General features: G+C 45.4%; 1 protein-coding gene across 5 annotated transcripts in view; it reads left to right on the forward strand.

Annotated features, from left to right (window-relative positions):
* The window catches only part of LOC111976686 (pleckstrin homology domain-containing family G member 5), a 76,389-nt gene that overhangs the window by 37,478 nt on the left and 18,083 nt on the right, over positions 1-20,828 (forward strand). For 2 of the 5 annotated variants that reach the window (XM_024005704.2, XM_024005703.2), the window contains exons 3-8: positions 12,419-12,560; positions 13,496-13,595; positions 13,884-13,944; positions 14,701-14,792; positions 15,244-15,380; positions 17,824-18,014. In XM_024005704.2, coding sequence (XP_023861472.1) covers positions 12,419-12,560; positions 13,496-13,595; positions 13,884-13,944; positions 14,701-14,792; positions 15,244-15,380; positions 17,824-18,014 — 723 coding nt within the window. Of the gene's footprint in view, positions 1-2,748; positions 2,903-12,418; positions 12,561-13,495; positions 13,596-13,883; positions 13,945-14,700; positions 14,793-15,243; positions 15,381-17,823; positions 18,015-20,828 lie in introns of those variants that run through there. The other 3 variants (XM_024005705.2, XM_070448025.1, XM_024005707.2) reach the window with 2 other exon arrangements.

Raw genomic sequence — 20,828 nt, forward strand, 5'->3', positions numbered from 1 at the left:
ACATGAACTATCATATTTTCCACTTCAGGTAGTATGACTATGTAATATTCCACTTACAGTAATCGTACTTGACGTCTACAGGCACACACACACAGAGGGTGATTGGGTAAAGACAGTCTCTGCTGGTGGCTATAGCCAAGCAGGAAGCCGTGAGTGACGTACAGACCTATACCTAGAATCACAGTTGGCCTCAGATGCAAGCTACAACAAGCTTTTCACTCCACAGAACTCCGTCGTCTATTAGCCAATCGACCGCTTTCTTCCCATACTGTATTTTTCCATCCTTGACGTTAAAACAAGGGGGTTTCCGAAGTTCTCACATTCGCAAATCGTTTAGACCGTATTCCGATGGTAAATTGTTCTCAATGACAGTGGCAGATTTGATCGCTGTTGTGTTTTTACTTGGGCTTCCTTGAAATAAGTTTAGTAGTGACTCCATCAGTCTTGGGTCATTCATTTTTCAGTCGTGAAAGGAGAGACAAGCAATGATGCAAATGAAGGCAGTTACCAGATTAAATAGTGCTCTGCTGCTCTCCGTGGAGATACTTACCTTGCTTGGTAGTAGGCTTGCATAAAAAACACAACCAATTTCACAGGAAAATAATGTCACACATCATTGAAATGCGGAAAAGAAAGGGAATACCCCTGTATGTATAGGAATTAGGCCTAAGGATTTGACATGGGGCCAACAATAACAAACGTGGATATTGTGTGACGTGAGCCGATCAGTAGATTGTCTTATCAGGAAGGTATTCAAAGCCAGGAGGAGGTACACATGAGATGGTAACCCCAACCCCAAGCCCCATGAGCCTCTTTAACTGGAAGCAGGCAGTGGAATAACAGGAAGAGGGCACCTGATTGAGCAACACCAACGTCCAACCGACACTCCAATGGAAATGGCCTTGGGACGACAGGGAGTCAGGGACGACCAATGGAAATGGCCTTGGGACGACAGGGAGTCAGGGACGACCAATGGAAATGGCCTTGGGACGACAGGGAGTCAGGGACGACCAATGTAACTGGCTGGTTCTTCAAAGTCTTTATAACGAGGCCCCCAGTGGCGAGATGATGGGTTGAAACAACATAACAAATTCAAATCCCTCCTCACATGTGAAGCTCTGCTCTTCTTCATGGCAAACCAAACTAAAGCCTTCATGTGTAATTACTGGTTAGGGCTAATTTCTGAGGGAGGGAGTCCACAGGGTGGTTGAAACTAATTAACTGTTTTAAGAATGACTGTCTGTCTGAGCCTTCAATTAGAAAAAGGACCAGTGTTCTCGAGAGAATCTCCCAAATCCAAAACATGTTATTATCGCGGATACGACGAGTAATAGTAGGCGACTTTGTAAATCAGTCGAATGAACTCCCAAACCAAACTCCAGCCCCTGGAACTTCCAGCAGAATTTATGGTGAAATAATTAGGCTACATGTATCCTTTTAATTACCCTTCTCACTCGCTCTTTACGCTCTACACACTTATCTTTCTCTTTGTTTTATCTCTTTTTCTCTTGAACACACCTTGTGAAAGAATTTCTGGACTTATCGGTCCAGGAGGGGTTCATGCCAAGGTCCGGCATCAAGGGAGGGTCACCTCTTTACCCAGAATACATTCCCCTTCTCCTCCCCAACAATGACATTGCCACTACAGACTAATCCTTCAGGGTAATTGCGTGGCTGCCGCCCCATCTTTTAAACACAGACTGCTGTAATTGAGGTTGGCAACGGCGGGTGGTGGGCAGGGGACCCGTATGTTGACTTGTTTTGAAGAGAGATTAGTTTGGGCTTCCCAACCCGAACAGAACTGACCTCTCCCTCCCCAGGCTGTGCCTCCAGGAAGTCTCTCCAGCCTCCTGCAGCCATGGGGCCCCTGAATAGTTTTTCAGTGTTGGCTAATTGTAGACTCCTCTAAGCTTAGGTTGAATGACAAAAGAACAGAGAGCAGTGTACTGGCCCATGTTTGTGGACAGGTTAGCACAGTAGACTGCGCAAAGACATGGGGTCATGAGGGAGGCAGTCATTTTGATATTTCAGCCACCAGTAGTTTCAACAATATTGAGGTGCCCATAGGATTAGAATATTTCAATATCATGTCATCAAGATTGAAATCATATACGCAAGTGACTTATTTTAATCTGATATTGAAAGAAGTAAACAAGTGCAGTTCTCCAACACTGCTTCTTACACTGTTCCCTTATTTTACTACATAGGAAAGAACCACTAAAAACACCTCCTCTTTTTCCTGTCAGCTCTTTTTTTAAAGCACAAATACACCATCCTGCGTGCTACTCTCTGACCTTGTGCCACTGAGAGGTCAGGGATCAAACACAGGGAGAAATGGGAGGGTGAGGTGAATACGGAGCACGATACACATGAGTAGGGAGACCCATAGAAATTGTGGGAAAATCCCGTTCTAGTCATTCAATTTCTGTGAAGACAGAAGGGGGGTGGGGTGGGAACATGAGATGTTTAGAATAAGGACTGGTTTCTATACAAGTCAGTGAGTCAGTCCAGGATGTGTGTATGCTGGTAGGTCTTTGAGTGGAGGGAGAGGCTGATGGTGTAGTGGGGGGCGGGGTATCGCAAACACCGAGGCAGCTCACATGTTCATGCTCAATCTAGCCTCGTCTGTCAGGTTATCCTGTGGCGTTTTACTACCTTGGAGCTCTTCCTGCTCATAGAGCTCTAGGGACTTTAAAACACTTTCTCTCACGCTCCCTTACTGACGGATGAACGAGATTAGAGAGAAGCTTCTGTCGAGGGTGGGATTTTAACTTCTGGTCTGCCTGCCACCGAGCTACCAACAGTTGTGACCTTGGAAGTATTTTGTCACTTACCCATCGAAACTGAGAGATTCTTTTCGGGAACACACTTTTTCCCATCACATTTTGTTTGCAAACTGGAGGTGAGTGATCGAGAACATCCTTAACCCTCTCACAACCTCTCCCACTGTGTGCATTAGTACTGAGGTTCAGTGAAAGGAACCCAGCATGTTGTGTTATTGTCTGCCTAGGGTTGTGTAGTTTTAGGGTTGATCTTACATTTTGGTTCACAGCTAGGTATAATCTATAGGGACAGGTGGGAGAATGGTATGGCAAAGGGATATCATACCTGGCTGAGTAGATCTACAGCCAGAGTGAAGTTGAGTGATATGTTGTCCCTCAGTGAGAATGCTAGTGCAATGCACCCTCTCTTTATGTCTTGACTTTTAAACCCTTTTGTTCCTCGGGAGCATAGGCCATCAACAAACTTCCTGGAGCTTTTTCAATCAGCCTCCATGTTCTCCCTATCTATACACTGTTCCTGCCTGCTAGTGATGATGGCATACACACAGATATCAATTGTAACGTTTGGGGGCCTTTAAGTCTCTGTTTTTGTCAGACGTCGGCATATTCCACATCTGCTTCTTATATCAACAACCCAAGATCCTCAACGGCACACGCCAGCCCAGCCAGTCCCCCCCCCCCTCCATTTTCTTCATACCAAATCTAAAGTGGCTTACCAACTATCCATTTCCAAGTCGAAATTGGAACTGCCTGTGTCCAAATCAGCAATTTGTCTCTCTAGGAGTTTCCAGCGGTTCCCAAAATTATTTTCTTTTTCACGCACTTCCTCTTTTTTTGGTCGTGCAAATCGCCTTCCTGCCTATCGGTCTCTTTTCCTTCCCTGAAGCTATGGATGGGAAGACTGGTTGCATCACAGTCCAGCAGTGCAGCCTGAGACAACACTCACTCCGTCTCAGTGCACTTGACTGCGTTAGAGCAGAGACGGACCAGCTGCCGGTGAGTGGGTCATCAGTTTTCTCATGTGGTCACACCAATAACTCTTGATGTTTGTGTGTAAGAAAAAGTCGTCTCTCGTTTTGCCATCGTTGACAGTTCAGTGTCCGATGAGGCCAACAGCAAATCTGCAGTTTTATGATTGTTTAAAAAAAAAACAATGTAATGCCTCTGTGTAGATACGGTATATCATATAGGGTATGGGTATAGGATAAAATGGGTATAGGATAAAAGGCTTGGCTTGACCTTTTAGGGACAAAAGACTTCGGGGTGGTCTGAGTCTCTTCCTAGTTGAAGTACTAGCCTATTTCTCAAGGTGTGGGTGTGAAATCTGTGCATGTTTGTGCAGTTTACTGTACAGGCAAGGCTCTTCATGCTGCATGTTGAAACACACTTTTGGTGGAATGTTTCCTTTGTAAAAAGAGCTAGACTATTTCCTGTAATGCTCTGTTAGATGGATGTCCTTCAGTTTATCTCTGTCCTAGGACAGACAATTCCCAAACTCTACTGTACATCCACTGACCAAACACAGCTAATCAAATGGACCGTTGACCATTGAAGAAGAGCTGTCTTTTTGGTTTTTGCCACTGCGTAATCTTGTGATTTGTGTTGGAGACTGCTATATTCCGAACTGATGTCAGATTCCCTCTCTCTAGTCCGGACCTGTTTCCCTAGTGTACTCTCCACGGTGTGTACATCTGGAAAAGTCACTCCTCTCCTAAGACTTACAGTAGGAGATGTCATAGGTTTGTCATCATTATGAAACTCTCCATGTGGTTTTCCCCCAGTCTGCCTGACAACTCCTTTAAAATACATTTAAACAGATGACAAGTCACACAGTTTAGTTTGACTATGGACTTTCTCACTGATGGGATCAGATTTCAGGCCTGTTTGGTTGGGAGTGTTCAACCCAGCCTGGGAAAAATGCATCCGGTTGTACGTCAACATTATTTGACTGAATTTAAACTGAAAAGCTGCAGGAATTTTAGTACAACACTGGACAAATGACCTAATCTACTTTACTAATACCTGTGGCATTGGCCTGAATGACATCATATCCTTTATCGTATATACTGTATATACACCAAGTACCAAAAACACCTCACGGCACAACGGCGCCTGTGAAGAGTCGTGCGCACACACACATTGTAATATTGTAGATTTGTAGTGATAGAGAAGTGATGTAATGTTTTGTTTATGATGTAGGCTGTTACGTTTTGTTGAGATGTGGTTGTTTTAATCCTGTTTGTACCCCGGGAACAGTAGCTGCTGCCTTGGCAATAAATACAGAAAAATATATCCAGTCAACCAGTCACTCAGCCTCAGGTGTGGGCTTGGACGTTTCACTCTGCCAATCATCTCCTCATTACAGATAGAAAACAAGTCTCCCTACAGTACAAGCCTTTATACATGAATCATCCCATGTGTCCCAGAAACACATGCACGCTCACTCTGCCCTAGCTGTGGACGCTCCGATACAACAAGTGCCTCTGTTTTGAAGAGTTCCATATGTGTTTGAAGACAACCGAACCCTTCCACAGTAAAGGGAGGGGGGTTAATAGTAAGGAGACACGTCAGGCTGGCGTTGTGTAAGACCTCCTGCTTTAAGAGCTCCGGCCTGGTCCTGGCACACTCTCAGAGCCCAGCTAGAGAACCGGACCGATGGCGGGAGAAGAAAGAGAAAGCGCGGCGGCACTGTTCTCCCCTGCCTCTTCTCACAGACTCACCCAAGTTTATTTATTGAAAAATAAATGATCAGATCTGGCCCAGTCCTGACCTGGGGCTCTGATCTATCCCTTTGATCTCATTTATCCCCCCCCCCCCACCTCTCTGTTTCCATCTAGCCTACCAGTAACAGCCAGAACTAAAAGGGTACAGTCAGGGGTGTAGTGGTGCCTGGAGAAGTGGGTTTACTCTAATTTGGCCAAACATTTCCCGTTTGACATGCACTCTGAATGATCTAAAATGCTTAAACCACATCAGGAGACCACTTTTTTGAGGTATTTTTAAAAATCTGACATTCTTTTTTTTTAAGTGTACTTACCCTTTAATTTAAGTGCCAGGCACCTAGCACTGTTTGATTAGTGGTGTTTCTGTAGCATATGAGAGTTCGCAAAACAAATGGCCAATGGATTGATGCAAGTAATCATGACATCATTCTGACAGTTAGACATGGGCTACTTTGTAGCTAGTTAACATTTTGTTAAAGTTTTTGGGAAAGCCTTTCCATCTACCAGAAGGCGGTTAGGCCTATCATTAGCATCACTATATATTTTTTCTGTTCCTTAACTGTTTGAAACCTAGACATTTTACTTCATATATGAGGCATGTCCTACCTTGCTTCAAGGTAGCCTATAGCCAAAGTCCCACCATAGAAACATGGAGGCAATTATTTTACAAAGACTTTCTTTCATTGTCTTCCAGCCAAAGGCATGATCCTAGTCATATTAGCAACCCATGATAGTTGTTGCATCTTTAGATCTCCCCTCTCTTAATTTCTAAGTCATATTTCCAGGAGACCGCTCACATGTGCGTGAGGATTTAGAGTGGGGTTTTCCACAAATTGCATTTTGGAACATTTCCACTGTTCTAGGCCTACTGCCGTGTGCACATTGCTGCACTGAAAATGTGAAGAAATAATCGTATATCAGCATTTTTTTTTAAAGCTAAACATTCTGATCTGCCTTATTAATTGATACGGTGTATACCTCCACTACACTACTATGACACGTACCCTGGGGATTAAGAAGTGAGTATACGCAACACCCACTGAAAAATAGGTGGGTATGCGGCGTATACCTGCGTTTATCCTCCGCTACCACACTGGGTACACTGAGGCTACAGCGTGTGATGTTTAGGACACCAACCTCTACAGTGAACCCAGGGGGCCCCCCAGTCGCATGCTCAACTCCCAAGAGGGGCATGAAAATGTGTTCTCAGAAAATGGTAACTAAAAGTGGCCTAGATGGCAGGCCTAAGAATAAGTGATTTAACAGTCTTTTTGATGTAAAGCAGACTCCCTGGGTGTTTAGCATTTGCGTACCAATCCATCATTCTGAATTAAAACCATGATTGATACGATGTCCCAGTAGTACAGCTAGCTGTAGCATTACGGTGAGTGCTGGCCACCCAGGCTGAAGCTGTATATTTTTTTTAAGTGGTGTGGAGAGTGTCTCCCACGCAGCTCATTGATAAGTTGAAGGCATGCCGACGGAGGCAGAGTCTGAACACAGAGTACCAGAACAGACCAGACCAGGATAGGAAGGACTGGGAAGGGTTAGAGAGCGGAGAAGCTTTTCAAGTCTGGAACATCTGCTGTGGCTTTACTGAGTTAAAGTTCATATAAGGAAATCAAATTGGGCTCCCGAGTGGCGCAGCGGTCTAAGGCACTGCATCTCAGTGCTAGAGTGCAAGAGGCGTCACTGGTGTCACTAATCCAGGCTGCATCACATCCGGACGTGATTGGGAGTCCCTTAGGGCGGGGCACAATTGGCCTAGCGTCGTCCAGGTTTGGCCGGGGTAGGCCATCATTGTAAATAAGAATTTGTTCTTAACCGTCTTGCCTAGTTAAATAAAAATACAAAATAAAAATCAATCAATTCAAATAAATTCATTAGGCCCTAATCTATGGATTTCACAAAACTGGGCAGCGGTGCAGCCATGGATGGGCCTTGGAGGGCATAGGCCCACCCAGTTGGGAGCATTTTATTGACCCCAGCACAAGGTGCACCTGTGTAATGATCATGCTGTTTAATCAGCTTCTTGATATGCCACACCTGCCAGGTGGATGGATTATCTTGGCTAAGGAGAAATGCTCACTAACGGGGATGTAAACTAATTTGTGCACAACATTTGAGAGAAATAAGCTTTTTTTGCATAAAGAACATTTCTAGTTTTTTTTTTCTTCAGCTCATAAAACATGGGACCAACACTTTACATGTTGTGTTTATATTTTTGTTAAATGTATTTGATTAGTTAGACGGGAGTGAGTCTGACACCAGTGTATGAGGGAGTCTGAAGTCTGTACTGTCTGTCTCGTTTGAGGGTGTGTGAGTGCACACAACAGTCTTATTATTTGTACAAGACTGTACACGACTGAATCAAACCAATCACTTGTGTGTGTGTCACTTTTGCGTGTGTTGTGATAACGTGTCATCCAAGGTCGGTAGACACCAGTCGAGCCTCATTTACGGTCCAAGCCGGGGGAGGGTGTGTCTGTCTGTGTGTGTGTGTGTGTGTGATTCAGTACGTCTTACGTATTTAAATGACTGATGATGAGAAGGCATATCTGCTAAGGTAACTAACGCTAAAGGGTGAACGTGGCTTCAAGTTGCCAAATCAAAGATGTCTAACACGTTAGTGCCTGGCCCTGAAGTAATGTTTTAGTGTGGGGGTGGAGTGATGTTATTGTTGAATAGTTCACTGAAACACTTTGCAGCACACTATCAACTGACTGCAGTGTTAACAAGGCACACAGTAAATTACTGAAAGGAAGGCTTTATTAGAGGACTGTATCCATATCCAAATGTCATCATGACTGTTTGGTCTGTGTTCGACCTAGCTAAACACAATCATCTGTATTGACTGAATGTTCGTCATAGCTGTTCAATGGTGTGTTGATTTAGGCTGTGTGTGAGTGTGTGTGTGTGTGTGTGTGTGTGATGGCTGCTGGAGACTGACTGTATGTGGATGACCCAATGGAAGATGGGAAGGGAATTTAATTAGCTTTGGGCACCAACAACGTGTGTGTAGCAGTAACCAAACACAACAAGGGCCCTATTTTCTCTTTCACATTGTCTCTCAATAATCAGTCTCCTTCCACCAATATCCCATCCTGACAACTATGTTCCAGTGAGTACTATTGCACCTTTCACTTACACACTATGACATTGTACAGGCACTCGTTGCAACATTCACTGAAACTATCAACAACCTTATTGCGCGCGCACACACACAGAGGCTGGGATTAGGTGTGCTCTGGCAGGACAGGCTGTTCAGATTAAAGCCAGTCAGTCCGGGGGGGAACCATCCCCGGTGGAGACTGGGAGAGAGACTGTTGTGATTGATGCAGTGCTGTTGGCGGCCTGGCCTTGCATTTTATCATTATTTTCCTAATGGGGAGGGAGGGGGATCAAACCTTATAACGCCGACCATGAGTGTGTGTGTGTGTGTGTGTGTGTGTGTGTGTGTGTGTGTGTGTGTGTGTGTGTGTGATCCAGACTCTGAGGTAACAGGGCTGAATCACTTCGGAGAATCAGTCATCTCTAAGTGTGACAGCTGTTGTCTGTGAGAGGAACGTTCATTCAATAGTTGTCTACTTCCATTGATGGTTGGAAATTAGAATGTAGCAACTTTGTGTTCACATGATTGTGTGTGTGATGGCGCTTGGTCGTGTGTGTGGTAGTGTGTGATGGCGCCTTGGTCGTGTGTGTGTGGTAGTGTGTGATGGCGTCTTGGTCGTGTGTGTGGTAGTGTGTGATGGCGCCTTGGTCGTGTGTGTGTGTGGTAGTGTGTGATGGCGCCTTGGTCGTGTGTGTGTGGTAGTGTGTGATGGCGCCTTGGTCGTGTGTGTGGTATGCGTGGCAACAAGTGTGTGTAATCAGGTACCACATGGCAGTGATGGTGCTAAGCCTGAGCGAGGACTGCAGAGGGGCCTGTGTGTGTGTGCGTGTTCACAGCTGTCAGGGGGGCTTGTGTGTGTCGCTCGGGCCTCAATCACTGTTCCTCCTCCAAACCCACCGCTAATCCCGTTGACTTGATAACACGCGTCTGGACACACACACACACATGCATACTCCCAGCTCCCGATCCCCAGCCAGTTGTCATTTGACCATCATCCTCCTTCAAAGACACAATGCACTTTAATTGGCCCGCAAGTACCAGTCACCAACACCAAGTGTGCTGTGCTCTCACCTTCACTCAGGTGACCTATTGTTGGAAATACTATCACAACCAAGTATCAATCTTTAACATGAAATGGTAACTGAACATTCAACATTTCAGTGACAAAGCCTTTGAGTCTTGTCCTCTGAGTATGTTCAAATGTAGTCTGTTTTTTTCTTCTTTAAAACTTCTTTAAGTTTAAGACAGGTTTTGGGACTGAATGTGTGGCTTTTTGTCCAGGAGAGAAGAGGCATAGGAGAGTTTTCCTCATCCGAGAGGTGACACGTTTATTTGTGTTGGGTCGCCCAGGCAGCAGATACATTCAGCAGCTTCATTCCCGACAGGAATGCAGCTGCCTGGTCACCCGGCCCATGCCTGAGTTGTTGGTTACCTTGCTGAGCCCGCCGTTGTCTAAATATGGCATCTGATTCGCTCCTGTTTCACCCATCTGAACACACACACACACACACACACACACGTCTGTCTCCACATTTCATTAACACCATGTCACGTCTGTTATGTGGTTGTTGAGAGAGAGCTGTTGGGCTACAGGGGCTTACAAATCTTGTCTGTCAGCTATTTGTGTTTTGTGTGTGTGAAATGACTTCTGAGGGGAAAGGTTTATTGTTATTTCCAGGAAAACAAATTGAAAGCAGAACTCTTGAGATTTCCTGACATGCTCATGTTGTTACATAGCACAATGTTTTGTATTTTATTTAACAGCGAGAGAGAACAGAATGAAACATATTAATCCATAGCTGGAATAACTAGTAATATACCATCATACCAATGTTTTGGTATGAGGCTTTTTCTTTTAAATTGCATTTGAATCTCCCATCCAACAACCAGAGACATGCTCCATCTAAAAACTTCAAAGCACACTTAACTTAATTGTGTTTTTGGAGGGGAGCATTTCATATGCCTATTACAGTAAACAAGGGTCTCTCTCTCTGTGTCTTTTTCTCTCTCTGTGTGTCTCTCTCTGTCTGTCTCTGTGTCTCTCTCTCTGTCTGTCTCCTCTCTCTCTCTCTCTCTCTGTCTGTGTCTCTCTCTCTCTGTGTCTCTCTTTCTCTATCTCTCTCTCTCTGCCTCTTTCTCTGTTTTGTCTCTCTCTCGTCTCTCTCTCTCTCTCTTCCCCCCCCTAGAGAGCAAGCGTTAACCCTAGACATGTGTCTGGGTTAGGTTGTAGACTAGAGGTTCCGGGGAATAGAAAGGAGGAGCGTCAGAGGACCCTGCCTGGCTATCTTGGAAATGAGAGAGGGGCCCCTGGTTTAATCTCAACCCTGCCTGCCTGCCGGCGGAGCGTCAGATGGCTCTGCCAGAGCGAGACCAGCCCAGTCCACTGAGCCCAGATTAGGGAGCTTTGGACTTCTTAAATCTGCTTGCGTATTTTTTTTCTCCTCCTTCTTCACGTTTATCTCTATACTGGGACTCCTTCCTTGGCTTGGCCGGTCTTAACCTCACATCTACTCCTCCCCCCCGGCCCCCAACCAGCTCCTCAAAATACTTACTGGTACTTAACCTGGCTAGACATTGAGAAGTATGGATTAATTAGGCAGCTTGTGGCTGTTTCCGGGGGGAGAGAAAGGAAAGGACTCTGTTAGTTAGCGTACCGGAGAGGTGGTGGATTTTGTAGCTGAAGCCCTGGGTGCTTATTGGCCTGGAGATGGAGCCTGACTGTATGGCTGGGGGACAGTGCTGCTCTCATCCACTCAGCTGGAAGGTAGGTGGAGGCTGAGAGCACAACAGGGGCACATGCCTGTACGCCTCAATTCATTAAACCAAAGTATTCTTGACTGTTTTCCAGGGATTTAAAGTACAGCTTAATGGCCCTAGCAGAACATATGGTATTATCAATGTTTGTGGATAGCTGGAGTTGACATGCTGCATCTTTGTGTTGACACGTACTTGATACGTGGAATACAAAGCCTACAGGTGTATCTATTGGCTTGTCAACGTAGTAAGAACATCCAACAGGGCTGTGTGATTATTATTCGTCCTGAGTGATTGGTATCTTGTGGGAAAACACTTGTTGTTCTGCGTGTGTGTGTGTGTGTGTGTGTGTGTGTGTGTGTGTGTGTGTGTGTGTGTGCTTGTTTACATGAAGCCCCCCCTATACACGCACGCATGCACACGCATACAAACCTCCAGTCCTGAGCAGAGCACACCGAGACAATGACAGGAACTACGGTACCAGGACCAAAATTGTATCTCCCCAAACGTCCTCATTCCCGGTATAGGAGTCAGTCTGGGTTTTCTTGGTGCTCTGAGAGGCTGGAGAGGGGGAAACCCCTACCCATGTCCTCTACCCCCTGGGCCAGGGATGCCACCCCCTTGGGCTGCTGTCCTCTGGAGGGGCTAGTTGAGGGGGAGGTCTGTCTGGGTCTGGCCACAGGTGGAGAGGGTCTAATCCAGCTCCCTTCTGCTGTCTGTCTGCCTGACTGGATGGCTGGCGGGCTGGCTAACTCTAGTCAGAAGACCTCCTGTGCGCTGTGTGATATCAAACTGTGTCTGCTGCTTCCATGCCTCTGTGATGGTGTAAACAATGGCTTGGGTCCTGGAGCATTAGGCTGTCTGTCCTGCCATCAGGCTGATGTGTATGTATCGTTATACTGTGACCTGTCTCTCTGTTAGCCTACTTGACCTCCCCAGGCTAATTGCGAGCTTGGGGAGGAAGTGTCTGGCGCGCGAGACTACTGGCCAGGTTGATTGGTACATCTGCTGTACTGACCCTCACCCCTCTCTCTCCCTCTCTCCAGGTGTGCCACCACCCAGAGTGCCTGGACCTGAACAACAAGAGCCCTCTTCACCTTTGTGAGTCATGTGACTCCCGCTGCCACCCGGAAGACACAGAAAACATGCACTTTGACCGACACCCGCGCTTTGACCTGCAACCCCAAGGTACACAACACTACCCACCACAACACTTACACACCCAGACTTCCTCTCCACTACATTTAGTGCCCGATCCTACACTCAGGTCAGGTCATATGCAGTGTTGGAAGTAGTGAACTACATGTAGTTCAATTAGTAATTTAACTATATTTTGTAGTAGCTTGGTGGTAGTTTAATAAATTCAAATCTTGGTAGAGTTTTCAGGAGTTAGCTTCACCGCTACATGGCAGAAAAGTAACTAACTGCTTTTCTTTTCAAGTAGGCAGTTATTTCCTTTCTTTTTCGGCATCAGACCTGCCTACTTCTCACTTGAAACAGTTTTGTGTTTAATAGACTAAATTACACATTATGCCATCATCTGAATCCAGAGTGATCTGTTCTTGCGATTTGTAGTCTATGACATTTCAGAATTGGACATGATAATTTTTCACAAAGTAGTTTCTTTTCGAAGTAAATATATTTTTCTTAAGAGTAGCTTAACTTATATAACTTCTTCCAGTGTGAAGTAATTGCTAGCTTGGTAAACTATATTTTCAGAGTAGCTTCCCCAACACTGGTCATATGATAGGTCAGGTCAAGGTCCGCAGAGCAGCACTTGTATCGAAACTGTTGAGTCAAAGAAATGTATTTCCCCAAACCATATTACATGCATAAGAATAAATTCTAGACCATCTTCCTGTTCAACCACTGACTTCCCTCCACCCGGGATTTATTTTATTTTATTTTTTCAACTGTGTTCATGTAAGATATGAGACTGTCTGACTTCTTCTGTGCTCATTGAACTGATGTGTTAGTCGCGACTGCCTTCCACAGAATTGATAAACGTTTAGAATTTCCTTTTAATATTTAGTCAGGCTAGATTAAACTGGAAGTACCTGTGCTATTAAGGAAAAGTGTTATTAAAGATCTCTAACAGATATTCTGTGTAACCCCCCTGAAAGGTTCCATCCTGGCCCGGAACGTTTCGACGCGCTCCTGTCCCCCCCGCACCAGCCCCCCCTCTGACCTGGAGGAGGAGGACGAAGGGGCCAACGACCGAGGGTATGTCACTTCCGTTATGTCAACTATCCAGACATCATCACTTTGTCTGTCTGTCTGTCAGCATGGCGCTCGTCATTTTGGTTTGAAGGACAAAATGTACGCTAGACGAGTGAGGGGAGTCGTCTTTGACGACACTGCTCTATTAATATACGATAGTTGTGCTTGTGTTTACGTTAGTGTTGACCTGTTATTCCATAGGTGTTTCATTACACTATGGGAGTTAATATGAGAATGATTTATTCAATATTTGTGTCAATTAATGTGCAAATGACTGTTTTTTTCCCGCAGGGAACGTAAACCTGGGGGGTTGAAGTTGGTGAAGAAGAAACCACGGCGACGGCACACTGACGTGAGTATTGATACAGGCGTAGAAACGTAGAAATACACCCCTTAGGAACCCACATCTCTCTACCTCAGTTCCTAATAGTATTGGGTCAAGTCATCATCTTAATGATCGGCTATGAAAAGCCAACTGACATTTACTCCTGATTATTATTTGACCATGCTGGTCATTTATGAACATTTGAACATCTTGGCCATGTTCTGTTATAATCTCCACCCGGCACAGCCAGAAGAGGACTGGCCACCCTCATAGCCTGGTTCCTCTCTAGGTTTCTTCCTAGGTTTTGGCCTTTCTAGGGAGTTTTTCCTAGCCGCCGCGTTTCTACACCTGCATTGCTTGCTGTTTGGGGTTTTAGGCTGGGTTTCTGTACAGCACTTCGAGATATTAGCTGATGTACGAAGGGCTATATAAAATAAACTTGATTTGATGATTAGAAGTCTGTTGGTCTGAACAGAGCTGACTTGTTGTATGTGGTGGAAAGTTGTAGATTGTATGATGATCACAGTGCCAACATGATTGCAGGCTTCATGCAGCAGCAAACATGTTTCTTTGAGGCTGCGTTAGTTCTCTGTGGCAGCCAGGGAGTGATATATAATGGTCTCCGACGGGCCGTTCCTGAGTAGTCTTAGCCAGCCAGCCAGCCTGCTTGCTAGTAAAGGGCCTCCCTGTGCATCTACTGAGAAAGAGATCACTACAGGCGTTCAGACTAAGCTCTTCAGTTCGACAGCCGTTAACTTCCACTGTGTCTGTCGCCCCCTGCAGGACCCCAGCAAGGAGTGCTTCAGCCTCAAGTTTGATCTGAACGTGGACATTGACACAGAGATCGTCCCCGCCGTGAAAAAGAAGACCCTAAGGTGAGAAAGAAGGCGGCTGGGGAGTGGTGGGGTCATTATGAATGGTTTGACTAAGCCTGTAGGGCAGGGATCATCAACTAGATTCAGCCGCAGGCTTATTTTTTCTTCTTGAGCGGAAGGTCAACATGGAACATAATTACAAATAATTTGTAGACTGCAAATTGACAGCAAGAAGCCCAAATGGATATAATAGTTGATTTAAAACCTTTGCTTGCTTTTGTATACTATCACATTTATCGCTCTATTATCCGTGAGAGTATTTTTGGAACAGATTTCCAAAATAAAAATCACTTGGAACTGATTTTCTCGTGTTTTTTACAGTTTATTTTTATTTTTTATGTCCAACAATTAAATTTGGCGGGCCAAATACAATCACGGGCGGGACGCCAGTTGGGAAACCCTGCTGGTCTGTTAACTCTGTTCTCTTTGTCTCTGTGTTCTTCTATTCCAGGGAGGTGCTGGGTCCTGTGTTTGAGCGTAAAGGTATTGAGTTATCCCGGGTAGATCTGTTCCTGGACCAGTCCAACACTCCCCTGTCCCTGAACTTTGAGGCTTACCGCTTCGGTGGCCACTATCTCAAGGTCAAAGGTAACTGCATCAGAGGACCAGTCAGCATCCATCAGAACACCACATCTTATTTTGCTTCTCTCAAGTTTCACAATTAATAAAATAGAATATATGAACTAAACTCAGCAAAAAAAGAAACGTCCTCTCACTGTCAACTGCATTTATTTTCAGAAAACTTAACATGTGTAAATATTTGTATGAACATAAGATTCAACAACTGAGACATAAACTGAAGAAGTTCCATAGACATGTGACTAACAGAAATGGAATAATGTGTCCCTGAACAAAGGGGGGGCGGGGTCAAAATCAAAAGTAACAGTCAGTATCTGGTGTGGCCACCAGCTGCATTAAGTACTCCAGTGCATCTCCTCATGGACTGTACCAGATTTGACAGTTCTTGCTGTGAGATGTTACCCCACTCTTCCCACAAGGCACTGCAAGTTCCGGACATTTCTGGGGGGATGGCCCTAGCCCTCACCCTCCGATCCAACAGGTCCAGGCATCCTCAATGGGATTGAGAACCGGTTCTTTGCTGGCCATGGCAGAACTGACTTTCCTGTCTTGCAGGAAATCGCACACAGAACGAGCAGTATGGCTGGTGGCATTATCATGCTAGAGGGTCATGTCAGGATGAGCCTGCAGGAAGGGTACCACAGAGAGAGGAGGATTTCCCTGTAACGCACAGCGTTGAGATTGCCTGCAATGACAACAAGCTCAGTTCGATGATGCTGTGACACACCGCCCAGACCATGACGGACTCTCCATTCCAAATCGATCCCACTCCAGAGTACAGGCCTCGGTGTAAGCTCATTCCTTTGACGATAAAGGCGAATCCGACCATCACCCCTGGTGAGACAAAACAGCGACTCGTCAGTGAAGAGCACTTTTTGCGCCAGTCCTGTCTGGTCCAGCGACGGTGGGTTTGTGCCGGTGAGGACCTACCTTACAACAGGCCTACAAGCCCTCAGTCCAGCCTCTCTCAGCCTATTGCGGACAGTCTGAGCACTGATGGAGGGATTGTGCGTTCCTGGTGTAACTCGGGCAGTTGTTGTTGCCATCCTGTACCTGTTCCGCAGGTGTGATGTTCGGATGTACCGATCCTGTGCAGGTGTTGTTACACGTGGTCTGCCACTGCGAGGACAATCAGCTGTCCATCCTGTCTCCCTGTAGCGCTGTCTTAGGCGTCTCACAGTACGGACATTGCAATTTATTTCCCTGGCCACATCTGCAGTCCTCATGCCTCCTTGCAGCATGCCTAAGGCACGTTCACACAGATGAGCAGGGACCCTGGGCATCTTTGTTTTGGTGTTTTTCAGAGTCCGTAGAAAGGCCTCTTTAGTGTACTAAGTTTTCATAACTGTGACCTTAATTGCCTACCGTCTGTAAGCTGTTAGTGTCTTATCGACCGTTCCACAGGTGCATGTTCATTAATTGTTGGGAAACCGTGTTTAATCCCTTTACAATGAAGAGCTGTGAAGTTATTTGGATTTTGACTAATTATCTTTGAAAGACAGGGTTCTGAAAAAGGGACGTTTCTTTTTTTGCTGAGTTTATATTTTCCCACGGAATCTACCTCTGTCTTTTGGATTTTGTTTTGATTCTAAACCAACCAAGGTACAATGTGTTTCAACTTTTGATTACTACCCTGCACTGACAACTAGATTTTTAGGGTTAACAAAACATGAAACAAACACTAATCTAATTAATTGTTCAATATTAGAGAATATTTGGCTTTTCTTTTTACCCGCAAGCATTAAAAATGCCTGGGTGGGACAGATGGTGGGGCCTTAGTTTCCTGTCTCTCCCTTGGATCAGAGGAAACTGGACAGGGCGTCCCCCATCTTGGATCCCTGCACGAGACTTATCTGTAGCAGCAAATCATCAAATATTTTTTATTTGTCACATGCGCCGAATACAACCGGTGTAGACTTTACTGTTAAAATGTTTACTTAAGAGCCCTTTCCCAACAATACAGAGTTTAAAAAGTAAGAAAATGAACAAAATGAAAATAGTTACACAATAAATAACAATAACGAGGCTATATACAAGGAGTACCAGTACCGAGTCAGTGTGCAGGAGTATGAGGTAGTTGAGGTAATATGAACATGTAGGTAGGGGTAAAAATGACTAGGCAATCAGGATAGATCAGTGGAGGCTGCTGAGAGGAGCACAGTTCTTAATAATGGCTGGAACAGAGCGAATGTAATGGCATCAAATCACGTGTTTTGATGTATTTTTCTTTTATACAATCCAATGTTTAAGAGGGATTTAAGGCTGCCCACTAGATTAGAGATCCTGTTTTGGAGCCCGCAGAGAGAGAACTTCAACAGGAAACTAGAGCAAAAAAGAAAAGAATGTTGATACGTTTTTTTCGGGATGTACTTTTCTCTTGCAAATAACTAGCTTCAATAAAGAGAATTTTAAAACCCAGGAAGCTAACCCTCCATTGTTGGTTCCTCCTCAGCGCGGCCAGGTGATGAGCTGAAGGTGGAGCAGGGGGTGAAAGACCTGCGGTCGCTCAGTCTGCCCAACATGAAGCCCTCCTTGGGGGAGCAGAGTCCCTACATCCTTACCCTCGGTAGCGAGAGGGTGGAGCACGGATCCCTTGGACGCAAGGAGAGCAACGTCGATCTGCTGGTCAGTGCAGCCTCTACAGTATGTTCTCACTCGCACACTACACCAAATCTCCTCTCTCCCTCTCTCACACTCACATTAAACACACACATACACATTAAACACACACATACACAAACACATTAATGCTGTCGCTAAATACATTCATACAGACACTTGTAAGCACACTTAAACTATAAATCCTGTCTGACTTATACACAGGCACTACCCACTCATCTCTAAAACCTGTTGAAACTTTTGTTGTGACTTCCTCCCACTTTCCATATTCTCACCCTTCATCCTGTGATGCCTTTTCTTCATGTAGTGGATCATTCTATGTAGTGATAATAAGCCAGTCATTACCATTACCTCATCCTCCATTACCTCATCCTCCATTTACCTCTATCTTTCCTCCCATCTGAACACTTAAACCCTGCTTATCGATTTCCTCATAACCTCTGTACTGTGCCAGCCTACACTATGTTTCCTACTAGCCTGGGCTGTGCCAGCCTCCACTGCAGCCCTCTGAGCCTGCTGTGAGACTGGTGACCTCACGCAGGAAGAGGCGCTGCCTCTGGCCGCTTCCTCCGACTGACAGGAAGGACCAAGAAGTGTTCCCTTTGGCCTGGAGAAGAGGTGCTGAGAAAGGGTGGCTGGCTGCTCTGTTAGACAAGGGGTGAACTGGCACCCTGGTCCTCTGTGCTAAACACAGGCACGCTTTCCATAGCTGTGTATCGCGTGAACCGACTGACTGATTTGACACCGGACAAAGAGGGAGGCTTAAATGATCAGGCGCAACCTTCCCTCAATATAATGTCTGTGGTTGGTGCTATGCTCTTGCACATTGCTTTGAAGCTTGTGTGGACTAGCCCTCTGTGGTTAGAGTGAAAAACAAGTCCATGGGTGTGAACGGTGAAGCGCCCTTCAGACAAGTCTAGACCCACTCAACACTCACACACACAGGTGAGACAAGGCAGCGTTGCGTGCAATGAAAACATGGACGTGATGTCATTGCGGCCGTGCCCCTGGGCTAGGAAGCGGGTAGAGGTGTGGATAAAGCTGAGGTTGCTGTAATGTAACAGGGCTTTAGTGTCCGTCTGTCTGTGGATGGGTAAGTCACCAGCCTCGGACATTAAACATGGGCCTGTCTGATTAGTCAGAAGCTTGGTCATACTGTTCCTCTCCACTCCTGTCTTTGTTTAGTTAGAAGTGTCTCATTCAGTCAACAGTTAATGCTTGACAAGTCCCCTTCAGTAAAATTCATTGGCTCTTCTTGGCTACTAAAAATCCTTATGCTAAGAAATGTTGCCTAGTGCGACCGTGTTGTGTACATGTAATGAATTGTTGTATCATCATCTCAAACCGACAGCTCTTGATGCCATTCTCTTGATGCAATTCTCTCCGTGTCCTCAAGAGGGAGATAAAGTGTAGAGAAAGGCTACACACTTTTCATCCTGTAGGATAGGAGCTCAACACTGTGCCATGCATTTGCTTAATATAGTATTCCAGCAGAGCACAGTGTCTGGTAGAGAAAAATGGAACATGCCGAACCTTATGGGTGTTGACTTCAGCCCTTTTAAATCACACACGGACCATTCCAAGCCTGCCTGGCTGGCTGCTCTACCGTACAGAAGACTTTGCTCCAGGTAGTTAAAATATTTATCTAGCGACAGGATACAGCTTGGCATAACAATGAATTGAGCCAGGCAGGCTTCAAATAGACCAGACAAATTCTGCTTCTCTTAAAGGAGCGTCCGTTGTGCACAAAAGGGATATTACAAGTTTGTAATATTATGTGTGCCATAGAGCTTGGAAAGTTAGAGGTACTTGCAGCCGATGATTTGCCTGTCGACTCAAGCCGAATTCTTCCGCTGCTCTATCGTTCGCTACATACTTCAGTCTGAATCTGCCAGCGTTGAATTCGTTTGTGGTGACAACGGGCCTTGTTCAAAACAAAGTCATCAGCGTTTGAATCGTCTTTAACCAATCAGAGTATCAAAGCCGATGACGAATGTTCAAAACGTTGCTTTGCCCACGTGTGTTCTGGCTCTTGCCCAACCCATCGGTTTCTGTTTTCACATTGACCTTAATCACAAATACACATTATACCTGTTCACCCATTTCCACCTCCCCAATTACCACCGTTGACGTCTCTCACCAGACCAGAGAAGGCAAAGGCCTGGGATGGGCAGGGCTGTGTAGGGCTCATTATCATGTGATGGCACGTAGATACTAGATACTCAACCTCCCACCAAATTCTGTGCAATGCTCACACAGTCCCAATGCAATCCCCATGCCCAGCCAGAGCTTAGCACTAACCCTCTGCCTACCTACCCAGCTAGCTCCGAGGTAGAGGATTCCTGGCTCCAGAGGTACTGAGCAAAGATTACTGGCACCTGGAAAAGCCCATGGCACAAATGGTGGTAGACTGGCAGGACTGTGTCTGCTACCTGCCAAGAGGTTAAGGTATTAGGCACAGGCTAAAGTTAAAGTGTTTATAAAAGTTTGACCAAAGGTGAAATTACTACTAGCATAATTGTGTTCTAAGAGTTGTAGTTTAATTTTGTACAGGCTTTGGAAAATGCTAGTCGCTGTACCATTTATTGATAATCTAAGCTGTTGGCGACCCCAGTCACCTGCTTAACAATAAGTACTTCAAACAGAATGCGGTGGATGCTTGGTGTCTTTTGATTTACATTCCCTAGCTAGATCACATCTATAGCAGTGATTTTTGGACTTTCTTTAAGGCCTTTATGTAATTTGCACCATTTGGTTGCCATAGATAATAATACAACATTGCCAAGGCCTGGTTAACAGTACAGAGGATACGATTCACCTGCTCAGAATGAAACTGCG

Source organism: Salvelinus sp. IW2-2015, linkage group LG17 (assembly GCF_002910315.2).
Source record: "Salvelinus sp. IW2-2015 linkage group LG17, ASM291031v2, whole genome shotgun sequence".
Taxonomy (NCBI): Eukaryota; Metazoa; Chordata; class Actinopteri; order Salmoniformes; family Salmonidae; genus Salvelinus; species Salvelinus sp. IW2-2015.